The sequence below is a fragment of the Gracilinanus agilis genome, chromosome 1, assembly GCF_016433145.1.
Source record: "Gracilinanus agilis isolate LMUSP501 chromosome 1, AgileGrace, whole genome shotgun sequence".
NCBI classification, from domain to species: domain Eukaryota; kingdom Metazoa; phylum Chordata; class Mammalia; order Didelphimorphia; family Didelphidae; genus Gracilinanus; species Gracilinanus agilis.
The window spans coordinates 705,136,577-705,148,905 of NC_058130.1; the positions used below are offsets into that span (position 1 = coordinate 705,136,577).

Below are 12,329 nucleotides of genomic sequence, written 5' to 3' on the forward strand. Positions count from 1 at the left end.
TGACTGAAATTTTGTAACCCTCCATTGATACTACAGACAATTATTCTAAATCCAACAATGGGATTAACACTGGCTAGTAGTCTGTAGTCCAGGCTATAATATACTCTTGGGTAGTTCTATACCTTAGGGGTTTTTTATCAGTTACTGACAGGTGGGAGGAAGAAGTTAGGGAGCTAGGGGCTGGGATATAGGAGCTGGTGAAACCTATGGGGAAGGGGTCAGAGATCAAGAATTGAGGTTGAGTTCAGACCTGAATAATTTTCTCAGGGATGTTGGAGACGGTGAAGCCGTAGAGGCGTACTCTCTCAGGAAAGATACTGGAGAGTATTCGACGATCAAGTTGGAAGGCAATCTCCCCAACCAGACGGTCCCCTGTCATCTGCTTACAGTCTGAGGAAAAGGAAGAGGGCCAGGTTAGATGGGGAAGACTATCAGAGAAGGAGAGTGTTAGCAGAAGAGGAGAGAAGCAGAAAAAACAGGACTAGAGTTGGGAGATAAGGGAATGCTGAATCAATATGGAGAGAGAGATAAGTTTAATAAAGTGAAAGAGTACAAAAGATGAGGTCTCTGAAGGCATTAGGGAAAAAGGAATGGGTCATAGTAATATATATATGTATATATATGCCATATACCTATATATGAAATATATATATGAAAGAAATATATGTAGCGAGAGACAGAGAGAGAGAGCGATAAAGAGATAAATGTACATATATAGACAGAGGGAGAAGAGAGAGAGAGAGAGAGAGAGAGAGAGAGAGAGAGAGAGAGAGAGAGAGAGAGAGAGAATAATTTATTTAGAGCCTATGTCATGTGCACCATGGAAATAGGGGGTGGAACACTAACCTCTGGGATTTTCGTTGAATTTACTGATTTTCCGTTGGGTCATCTTCCTCTCCACTTCTAGGAAGGTCCTCCTTTGAGAATTTTCTGAGGGACGGGGCCCTTGAACATCAGTGTTAGGGGAAGAGGAATTGGAATTACGTGGAGAGTGTATGGCATTTGGGGGAGAAAAGGAAGCCTGTGTGGCATGGGCAATACGTGTTGGGGAAGACTGCCGGTGAATGTGCTGGGAGGCATGGGAGGTGTCTGAGTGAATGGATGTATTCATAACTGAGGGAGATGTCATAGCACCTTGTGGAAGAGAGGTGGAAGTAGCCTGGGAATTAGAAGAGGCTGGGAGGCCAGGAGGGGAATGAACATCAACCATGGGGGCACTGGCCAAAGCTGAAGACTTGTCAGAAATATTGCGTTTTGCTGTGGAGTCTTGGGGGCCAAAGAAGACTGTGTTGGGGGCCCCAGCACTGGGTGTGGAAGTCTGGTTTGATGAGTTCACAAAGGACGCGTTGAAAGAATCCACGTTTGGAGATGTATCCCAGCCTACTGCCGCTTTGTTATAATCAGCAGAAATTTTGACTGTTGAGAGTAGAGAAGGCAGGGTAAGGAAGACTATTAAAGTAAAGAGGGATTTGGAGAAGTGTCAGAATGGTGATTACGATTAGGATGAGGAATAAGTTCTGAAGAGTATGTGGGATCAGAAAACAGGATATGTTACTACAATGCCCAAACGGTCTATCCCTGTGATTTCTTGTCTCCCAACCTCCTTCCCTCTTCCCCCAGCAACTTCACCATTTTTCCCTGGCACTCCCCCCACACACCTGTTACCTTTGGGGACCATGACAGAAGAAACAGTGTTGGCTGAGTTGTTAGGACTGGTGGAAACTTGACGTGCTGCATCCAAGGGAGAGTGGGGTCGATTGGAGTCAATTAGTAGTATGTTGTTGACTGTAGAGCCAGGTAACAAGTGGCCTGGAGAGCCAGGTATAGAGCCTGATAATGAGGTCACCTGGGAATTGGCTAGAGGGGCAGCCAAGGAAGAATTCAGAGAGCCTGACAATGGACTGATTGGAGGGATAGCCATTGAACCCCCCAGAGAATTTGTTAGAGGTATACTTGTAGGGGCTGTCAGGGTATTGGGCATAACACCCGAAAGAGAGTTGTTTGTAGGGTTAGCCAAGGCCATAGAGCCAGGCATAGTCCTTGTTAAAGGGGTGTTAGGAGTAACTGGGGCAGTAGCCACAGAATCTGACAGCATGTTGTTTGGAAAGGCATTTGGGGAGCAAGGCACTAAGCCTCTGTTTAGGAGGTTTAACAGTGTATTATTTGTAGGAACAGCCAAGGAGGCAGGCAGTGAAGTACTTAGGGGAACAGGCAAAGGACCAGTAAGAGAGCTAGTCACAGAGTTGGACTGTGAGTTGTTCAGAACATCAGACAATGATGATAGGGTCATGATTCCTAATTCATTCAATCCAGATTCATGTACTGGTCCTGCAGATAAGGGTGTAAAGACACCTGGGAAGAAACAAAAAGAAGTTAGTGAGACCTCAGATCCCTCATTAGGAGCAAGAATTTGTGAAGAAATTCCAAAGCTTGACTTCTATTTAACCTTAAAGTGGCTTCTTCCTACCACCTACTTAGAGGTTAGCCATACATAATTCTCATCCCTTGACTATCTTATTGATACTTTCTCTTGAAGAACAGTTCATTTATTTATTTATTTATTTATTCATTCAGGCATTTATTTATTTATTTACTTGCTTACTGATTCATTCATTCATTTATTTGTTTGTTTGTTTATTTATTTATTTGTTTATTTATTTATTTTTGACCCTTACCTTCTGTCTTAGAACCAATACTGTATATTGGTTCTAAGGCAGAAGAGTAGTAAGGGCTAGGCAATTGAGGATTAAGTGACTTGCCCAGGGTCACAGAGCTAAGAAGTATCTGAGGTCAGATATGAACCCAGGACCTCCTGTCTCTAGGCCTGGCTCTCAATCCATTGAACAATCCAGTTGCCTTGCCAGAGTTTATTTGTTATGGAGGACTAAGATGGAGTCAGGAAGACTGAGTTGAAATCTGGACTCAGACACTTCCTAGATGTGTAGCCCTGGAAAAATCACTTAACCCTGTTTGCCTCAGTTTCCCCATCTTTAAAAGGTGCTGGAGAAGAAAATTACAAACCACTCCAATTTCTCTGCCAAGAAAACACCAAATGGGATCAGGAAGAGTCAGTCATGACTGAACAACAACAACACAGCTATGTGTCTTGTACATAGTAGGAACTAAATTAGAGACGCAGTGTGGTATAATAGAAGGCTGGACTTGGAGTAAAGGGAATTGGGTTTCAAATCTTTGCTTTGCCATTTATTATGTGATCTTGGGCAAATGGCTTAATTTTGCAGGACTTTAGTTTCCAAAATCTATGATGCTATAAATTTAAATGGAATAGTGTTTATGGAACTCAAGTGAACTGAATGAAGTAGCTACAAATATCTATCACCTATATTAAAATAGCTCCCCAGTTTATTTCTTTAGCTCCAACCTTCTGCCTAGACTCTGAGACCATATTTCCAAAAGCCTTGTAACAAAGATCCTTCATGGTCACTTCAAAAATTTATTTTTCCCTCTAAATAGCAATGTGATAAGAGGGCCAGTCAGAAGATCTGAGTTCAGACCTAGTCACAGACACTTACTAGCTGTGTAGCCCTGGGCAAAAAATAGCACCTACCTACAGTTGTGAAGATCAGATAAGTTTTACACTTCCTAGCTGTGTGATCCTGGGCAAGTCACTTAACCCCCATTGCCTAGCCTTTACTGCTCTTCTGCCTTAGAAGCAATACACAGTATTGATTATGGAAGGTAAGAGTTTACCAAAAAAAAAAAGAGAGAGAAAAAAAAGATCATTTTTGTAAAGCATGTAGCATAGTGCCTGATACACAGTAAGTGCTATATGAATGCTAACTTTTAACATTAAACCACTTGTGAAAAATGAAGTTATTTTTTGTGAACCTGGGGGCTAAACTATTGGCTTGAATTCTGATTGTGAGGGGATAGGAACTGTTCTACTTATCTATTCATATTTTTGTGTTTATTCTTGGGAGTGGGTAGCAGAGGTGTAGTCAGGTATCTAGTTAGTTAAGTAATGCTGTAGTACAGTGTCTGGCACACCATGAGCCCCTTATGCTTTTGGAAGCCTTCCTGACTGACTGAATGAAACTGGGTCTGGAAGAATGTACCAAGCTCCTAGCTTGGTAATGAGTCCAGGCTGGTGATTTGGCGTGAAAATTGTGAATAAGAATTATGGACAATGGCAGAGATGCTATTGAACTGGAGAAAGATAAATGTCTTGATGTATAAGTGATGTATCAGGATGCTTAACACTGATGCCTGGTAAAGACGAAGATGGGGGACTAGGTGGCGCAGTGGAGTGTTGGCCCTGGAAGAAGAACTAAGTTCAAATCCAGTCTTAGATACTTACTAAGTTGTGTGATTTTATTTATTTATTTTAAACCCTTAACTTCTATCTTAGAATCAAAACTGGTTATTTGGTTCTAAGGCAGAAGAGTGGTAAGGGCTAGGCAATGGGGGTTAAGTGACTTGCCCAGGGTCACACAGCCAGGAAGTGTCTGAGGTCAGATTTGAACCCAGGACCTCCTGTCTCTGGGCTTGGATCTCAATCCACTAAGTCAGCCAGCTGCCCCCAGTTGTGTGACTTTAGGCAAGTCACTTAACATTATTTGTCTCAGTTTCCTCGTCTGTAAAAGGAGTTGGAGAAGAAAATGACAAATCACCCTATTATCTCTGCCAAGAAAACCCCAAATGGGATCACAAAGAGTCAGACATGACTGAGCAACAATTAAACAACAATGACAAGAAAAATAAAACACTGACTGTGTAACCCTATGGCCAAGTTAACTCAAGACTGAGTTTCCATGGACCAGTTTGGATAGTTAGGGTATATAATTCTCATAAAACCCAAGATTAAAAAAATTATTTTTGAGAAAACATTTCAGGAAAAGAAGCTTGATAACTACTTGAATTAAGAAAATGAACTGTTCGGAGAAAGTGCCATGAAGAAACCTCCACTGCATCAGAAGATCAAAAATGAACTTTGGTGTATAAATGATGGAACTGAAGAGGGTTGAACACATTTATTCTGAATGTGAACTCTTATGCCAAAGGGGACTTCCCTCTAATTTGGCTTTTTGTCAATGCACCTAGCAAACATTGGTTTTGCTCTCTCTCTCTCTTTTATTTCCCTCTTATCTCTAACTCACTAAGCTTCCTCTTAGAAAGTGCAATATGGTATGCATCTTTAGCTAGAAGATCTTCAGAGATATAAGCTGGTCATGTTAAATGATTCATTGGGGAGATCAGTTTCCCAAGGAATCACAGGGGGGATTGTGAAAGGGAATTCTTTATTCTCTTTGTCTATTTTGAGTTAACACTCTGTTAGCCATCAAGTAAGAGAATTCACAAGTCACTTCCTTGAAGAAGTAAGAGAATTCACAAGTCACTTGCTAAAATGAGTGATAACTCCAGAACTCAAAGCTTTCCTACTTAACACTAAGTAAGAATGTTCCCAAGTAATTTGCTAAAGTGGGTGATAACTCAATCAGTCAGAAACTTGTGAATCCTTCGATAAAAAGTTGATACCTTCAAAAACCTATGATAAAAGGTTGACACCTTTAGAGGCCTATAATAAGAGTTAACGCCTTCAGAGGTGAGAAGTGGATCCCATAGACACTGTTAGGCAATTTGGAAGCTTTGGTTGGCCCTTGTGAAGAGGGAAAGGGAGAAGAAGTCACTATAAAAGTCCCGAACTTCTTTGGCTGGAGAGAGTCTTCTAGAGATAGTTATCTTTGACTGGTGACCTATCTCTTGGAGATAACTTGGGACTTGGACTGCCTCTTGGGTGAGTGAGTAGCTGGTCTTCCTTTTTTGGTGTTTGGAGAGAGAGTAGTTTTGGAGAAGCCTTCCCTTCTTGGAGGAGGTCGTGTGAGTGGAATTCCAGGTCCTCCAGTCCAGGGTTAACAAGCCCTTCTGGGCTAAGCCGAGCACTGGAGATATTTAGTGTGTGATAGGGTAGACATCTTCTCTACCCTTTTTTTGTATTTCTCTACTTTCACTCTTTCCACATCTTTGTAAATAAAAGCTGTTAAAATCTTTTTGACTCGAGCTATAATATTTTAAAATCAGTGACCACTCTATTATTTAGAATTCTCACATATTTAGTCAAACCCTTATTTTAATTCCTTAGAAGGGTCAATCTAAAAAAGGATAATGTTTTTCCTTAGGAGGGATTTTATTTCCTTAAAAGAGCTTATTTCCTGCCCTCTCTCCAACTTGGGTTAGTTGCCAAGGCTTTCTTCTCTGAATAAAAGAGAAATACATTTTCCTGGGAGTTTTTCTGGCTCTCAGAATGCTTGACACCCTCTGTGAGGATGTTTATATTAAAATATATAATATATAAAAAATATAAAATATATAATATAAAATAACTCTGTACAAAGTCAGTCAATCTTGCAAAGAAATGCAAGAAACAGTCCTTGTCCTTAAGAAGCTTACATTTTAATGGAGGAATCAAGACTCAAGTAATGATGGAGTAGATGAAGGATAACCTTAGAGGGGAAGCCCTTCTAGCAGCCAGAACATAGATGGACCAGGAAAGAAAGACCTTCTGATGAAGGAGGCATTTGAATTGAGTCTTGAAGGAAGTCAAGGATATCTAAGAGTTAGAGATGACAACATTATTTTAGTTAACCCCATTACTGACTCTCCCAGAGGTAAAAACAAAGAATTCAAATGACAGAATAGATGATGAATCTTCTTGCCTACTTTCCAGAAACTGAATTTGAAAGAGGACAATCAAATCTGAAGAATGGAGATACACTCCCAGACACCCTGGCCATTCCTAAAGACAGGAAAAGATTGAATTTACTATAAATTGGGATTGCCTTTGCACTATGGACTGAGTTCAAAGAAGACAATAAACCTTAAGTATCTCTTCAGCCACTTTAGCTTTTCCTAGGGCAACATTGGTGAACCTTTTAGAGTTCATGTGCCCAAACTGTACCTTCAGGCTGGCCATGAGCTCCTACATTACCCCAGACAGCAGAGGGAGGAAGTGCTCACATTGGGCTGCTGGACAGAGGGGTGAGGCATGTAAAAATTGTTCTCAGACATGGTGGAGATGGGGGAACTGAGCAGCCCCCTCTGGTGCACTGGGGCACATGTGCCGTGCTTTTGCCAACACAGTCCTAGGGTGTCTAGGCTATTCCTAGTCATTTTAATCTCTGACCACCTCAGCTTTCTCAAATGTTTGCAAAAATTATATAAGCACCCTATTTTTTTGTAGATTAGTGGAAATTCCCAATGTTAAATTGCTGTGAATCTTTTCCTGAGACTGTAGTCCTCTCTCAGGGCAGTGGCTCTGTGTGGTGTTTTTGATTATAGTCTCCTTTACCCTGATTAAAGACTTGTTATTAACTACTACTCTGGTAGTTTTGATTATTTTTCAGCATGACAGAGGTGAGGAGGGAAAACATTTCAGGCATGGGGGTAGTTAGGGCAAGGGCATGGAGATTTGGGTTTGAAACATATAGTGTGACAAAAAAGTATGTAGATCATGAGGGTGCAAAAGAGAGTAGTAACAGCAAGGGGTTCTTTATGTGAGTATGAATGAAGGGAATGGAGGGGAGGAATTTGCAATGGGAGGATACTCTGGTTATAGCTAGAGTAGATGCTTCCCCATAAGGAATGCCTCAGCATAAATAGTTTTCAGACCCTACCTTGTGACACTAATGTGACCATAGACAAATCAATTAATCTTTCTGTGCTTAAACTGTCCTTAAATTTTCTCTTCTGTAAATGGGCTTACTACCTATAGAACCTACCTTATAGAGTTGCTAAGAAGCACAACTAAGATAATATATGTAAATCCTTTTGCAAACTTTAAAGTGATATATGTCAGGTTTTAAAATATATATATATATATATATACATATATATATATTATTACATTGGCTGGTTTAGTTATATTCAATTAGGTAAACCTCCTTGCCACCAGACCCAATGGGGAAAGCAGCATATCACTCCACGTTGCTGGAAGTAGAGTACTTGGGCCCTCTAGAGAGAAATGGGAAAATAGCAACTCTGTGAAATAAAATGGTAATTATTCATCAAGAGGAGTCTCTTAAAAATCCATCAAACAAGGATAAACTTTCTTGAGGTTAACCAGAAACTACTAGAGTTGCACCACAATTTGGGTCCAAGAAGATGATATCCATTGATTGGCTGAACAAATTATGGTATATGATTGTCATATAATATTCTTGTGCTATAAGAAATGATGAGCAGGATGATTTCAGAAAAACCTGGAAACATCTATATGAACTGATGCAGAGCGAAGTGAGCAGGACCAGGAGAACACTGTATATAGTAACAGCAAAATTGTACAATGATCAATTGTACAATTGCTATTCTTAGCAATATAACAATCTAAGACAATACTGAAGGATTTATGACAAAGAATGCTATCTACTTCTACAGAAAGAACTGATGGAGTCTGAATGTAGATAGAAGCATATTATTTTTCACTTTATTTTATTTGTGACTTTTTATTTTGGGGGTTTTGATTTTATATGAGTATTCTCTCACAAAATGACCAATATGGAAGTATATTTTTCATAATCATACATGTGTAATCCAGATCAAATTGCTTATCATCTCATGGGTGGAAGGAAAGGGGGAAAGGAAATGATTTGGATCTTATAATTTTGGGAAATTATGTTAGAAATTATTATTATATATAGTTGAGAAAATATTTAAAAACAAAAGCAATTTCCAAACATCTATTTGTCTCATTATCTACATAGTACTCACTCACTGGCCACAAAGGAGCAAATTATCCCCAACTCCCACACTTTCTTTTCCTGCTTACCCCCACTCCAATTTCCCTCTCCAATCTTGACCACTCCTTTCCACTGTACCCTCTGTAATTCCCATTCCATAGTGAACAAACTTCATTATCAACTAGACCTCCTTTCTCTCACTTTCCCTTCTGTTTACTAACTTTTACTGAGAATGGGTTCTAATAATGATGGGGATGTTGAGAGGATTTTGAAGCATGGAGTTGGGTAGAGGAGTTTGTGATATATGAGAATTTAACACTGCTCTGCACCTTATTCTTGGTATCCTAAGATCAGTCTTAGAGTTTTAAAAGGAAAGTTTCATATTGATTTTGAAAACCTGTTCTCTAGTGAATTGGATTTAGGTTCAGCCTCCACCCCTTGACTGGATTAAGAGCAAGGCCTGAGGCATATCTGTATAAAGGGGCATATTTGCAACTCTGGGAGGATGCCAGAAGCCTCATGGCTCTCTGGCACCCAGAAGATGCTTGCCTCTTGTCCCACATGATTCTTGGCATTCAGGACTGGTCTCTGACCTGGACTGAAGTCAAGACTAGTCAAAGACACTCCAAAAAGTGGCATCATGAAGGTTATAAGTTTCAGGTCCGGAGAAAAGAAAGTCTTTTTTTTGGCATGGAAAGGATTGTGAGACAAGCTAACTAGGGAAATGTGAGCTTGGGCAAGCATTCATTGAATGAGGAGGCTTAGGAAGGAAAACAGCCAGCTAGTGTGGCTTGTGTCTTTTCTTTCTCTGATCCTCTCTCTTAACTTATTTAATAAATAATTAGAAAAATAAGATATAGACTCCAGAGAATTTTAATTTTAACAGAGAGATGGACTCAGTTAAGAAAAAGGGAAGAAAGGGTTGTGCAAGAGGCTTCACATTAGATATAGGACTGGAGGTCAGAAAACAGATTAGGGCCCATTTGCATAAAGATGATAATTGAAAACATAGGAAATGCCTGATTAGAGAAATGGAAATAAAACAACTCTGAGGTACTACCTTACACCTAGCAGACTGGCCAATATTGGCAGCAAATGAAAGTGGTAAATGTTGGAGAGAATGTGGCAAAATTGGGACACTAATACATTGCTGGAAGAGTTGTAAATTGGTCCAACCATTCTGGGGGGCAATTTGGAATTATGTGTAAAGTGTTTTAAATGAATGCCTACCCTTTTACTCAGCCATACCACTGCTAGGTTTGTACCCCAAAGAGATAATAAGGAAAAATACTTGTTCAAAAATATTTATAGCTGTGCTTTTTGTGGCAGCAAAAAATTGGAAAATGAGGGGGTGTCCATCGATTGGGGAATGGCTGAACAAATTGTGGTATCTGATGGTGATGGAATACTATTGTGCTGAAAGGAACAATGAACTGGAGGAATTCCATGTGAACTGGAACGACCTCCAGGAATTGATGCAGAGTGAAAGGAGCAGAACTAGGAGAACATTGTACACAGAGACTGATACACCGTGGTGCAATTGAATATAATTGACTTTTCTACTAGCAGCAGTACAATGATCCAGGACAATCCAGAGGAACTTATGAGAAAGAATGCTATCCACATCCAGAGAAAGAACTGTGGAAATGTAGAAGAAAATGCAGAAGAAAAACATATGATCGATCACATAGTTCGATGGGGATATGATTAGGGTTTTGATGTTAAAAGATCGCTCTACTACAAATCCGAGTAACGTGGAAATAGGCTTTGAACAATGATACATGTATAATCCAATGGAATTGCTTGTCAGCTCTGGGAAGGGAAGGAAGGGAGGGAATCATGAATCATGGAACTGTGGAAAAATATTCTAAATAAATTAAAAAAAAAAGAAAAGAAAACATGGGAGATGTTGAGATCACCAAGAGGTAGCATAAGGAGAAGAGAAGAGGGCCAGAACAGAACCTTGGGAGACACACATAGTTTGCAGGCATTACCTGGATGAGAATCTAGCAAAGCTGACTCAAAAGGAGCAGTCAGACAGGTAGGAGAAAAAGGAGAAGAGTTTTCAAGGTGATACTGTTTCTCTTGGCTTTGTGTTGTTTAGAATTTCCTTGGTTTCCTTGATGAGGATTAACTAGATAAAACAATGATGTATGCTATGGAAGTAACTTTGTAAATGTTCTTGCATGAGAACAGTTCAGACTAGCCCTGAACAGTCCCAGGCTCCCTGAAGATAATACTAAAGCTTTCTTCTTCCATGTTATCAAAATTACATCCTGATCTACATTTCAAGTTGCTGATAAACATCTCCTACTGATAGGCAGAAGTTTCTCTCTTGTTGCTCAATCCCAGAGACCCTTTCCCCTTTTTCTTAGAATACTATAAAACCTGTAACCTCTTTTCTTCTCTGTGCTTGGTTTTATCCCAATGTCCACACATGCATTTGTTTATTCTTTCTTAAAGCAAATAAACAAAGTTGCTAAGAACACTGTGGCTCTCTGGTTTTTCAGGGATAGTAGATATAATGTCTGTGGCTCTTCGGTTTTCAGGGGAACAGGATAACTGTTTCTTGTTTTTAAGGATTGACAGTAAATTAGTGGTACAGAGGTGGGATCAGAAAGCAAGACTCCCTTCTGCTCTCCAGGATCTAGCTGAGTTATGATACCTAGAGGCCTTTGCCTCAGTTCAGTTTGAGCTCCTGCAGATAGCAATGAATGATCTGTCCCTTGTCTGATATTGGTTCCTGAATCTCTCTCTCTCTCTCTCTCTCTCTCTCTCTCTCTCTCTCTCTCTCTCTCTTTTTTTTTTTTTTTTTGGTAGAAATACCTTTTTCCTTTGAGAGATTGAATTTCTGGTGTCATGACTGAAGAGAGGACTAACTGTTGTGACTGAAAAGAGGACCATATCTTCCTGGGAAGCCTTTGACTTCAGGGTAAAGTTGCCTCTGGTTTGGTTATTTCCTGTGGACTATGGGAAATCAGATTAATAAGGTAGAATTACTAAAGGAACATGGTAGTAGGGTATATGCATTTGGTTTATGGACCTCTGAGAGAATTTCATTAGGAGGTGTCAGTAGTTAAGAGAGTTCTCCACTATTTCTGCACAAGGATCCTTTAGCTTTAATAATTAGTAATAAAAGTAACCCCTATAACTATTGGCCACACAAGAGGTTTTTGATCAGGATAAAATTGTTTAGACAGAGCTGACTCTAAAATCAAATTCCCTGAATGGAATACTTTTTAAACTTGACTCTCTAAAAAAAAGCTGCAGCTTCTTATCTGTATATCTGTGTCTACATAAGTTTACTTCAGCTTGTGGAAACAGACAAATGGCAAAGATAGTAAATTAGGGATGTTGTTAGCAGTCTTTTAATTGTCCGTTCCTCTGTGTCTGTGGCTGTATGGTCTATGTGTATTAAGATTGTTTTCAGAGAATTGTGTGTACAAAACTAAAAACAGTTTGAAGGAAATTTGAACTTTGGGAAATGTGGGACTTCATGAATTTATTTTTTGGGAACTATAGTGATAAAAATTGCACTTTTATTTTGATTAAAGATAAAATAAAGAAGAAACTATAGTGAGTTAGGGACACCCTGAAAGCAAAGAGTTCTTGTGGTATTTTAAATTATGTATTTTA

The 12,329-nt window shown here is 39.6% G+C and overlaps 1 protein-coding gene across 1 annotated transcript in view; it reads right to left on the reverse strand.

Annotated features, from left to right (window-relative positions):
- Positions 1–244: 244 nt before the first annotated feature.
- The window catches only part of SPATC1 (spermatogenesis and centriole associated 1), an 81,443-nt gene continuing 69,358 nt past the window's right edge, over positions 245–12,329 (reverse strand). The window contains exons 2-4 of the mRNA XM_044684741.1: positions 1,666–2,352; positions 847–1,416; positions 245–390 (exon numbers count right to left, since the gene is read on the reverse strand). Coding sequence (XP_044540676.1) covers positions 245–390; positions 847–1,416; positions 1,666–2,352 — 1,403 coding nt within the window. The remainder of the gene's footprint in view (positions 391–846; positions 1,417–1,665; positions 2,353–12,329) is intronic.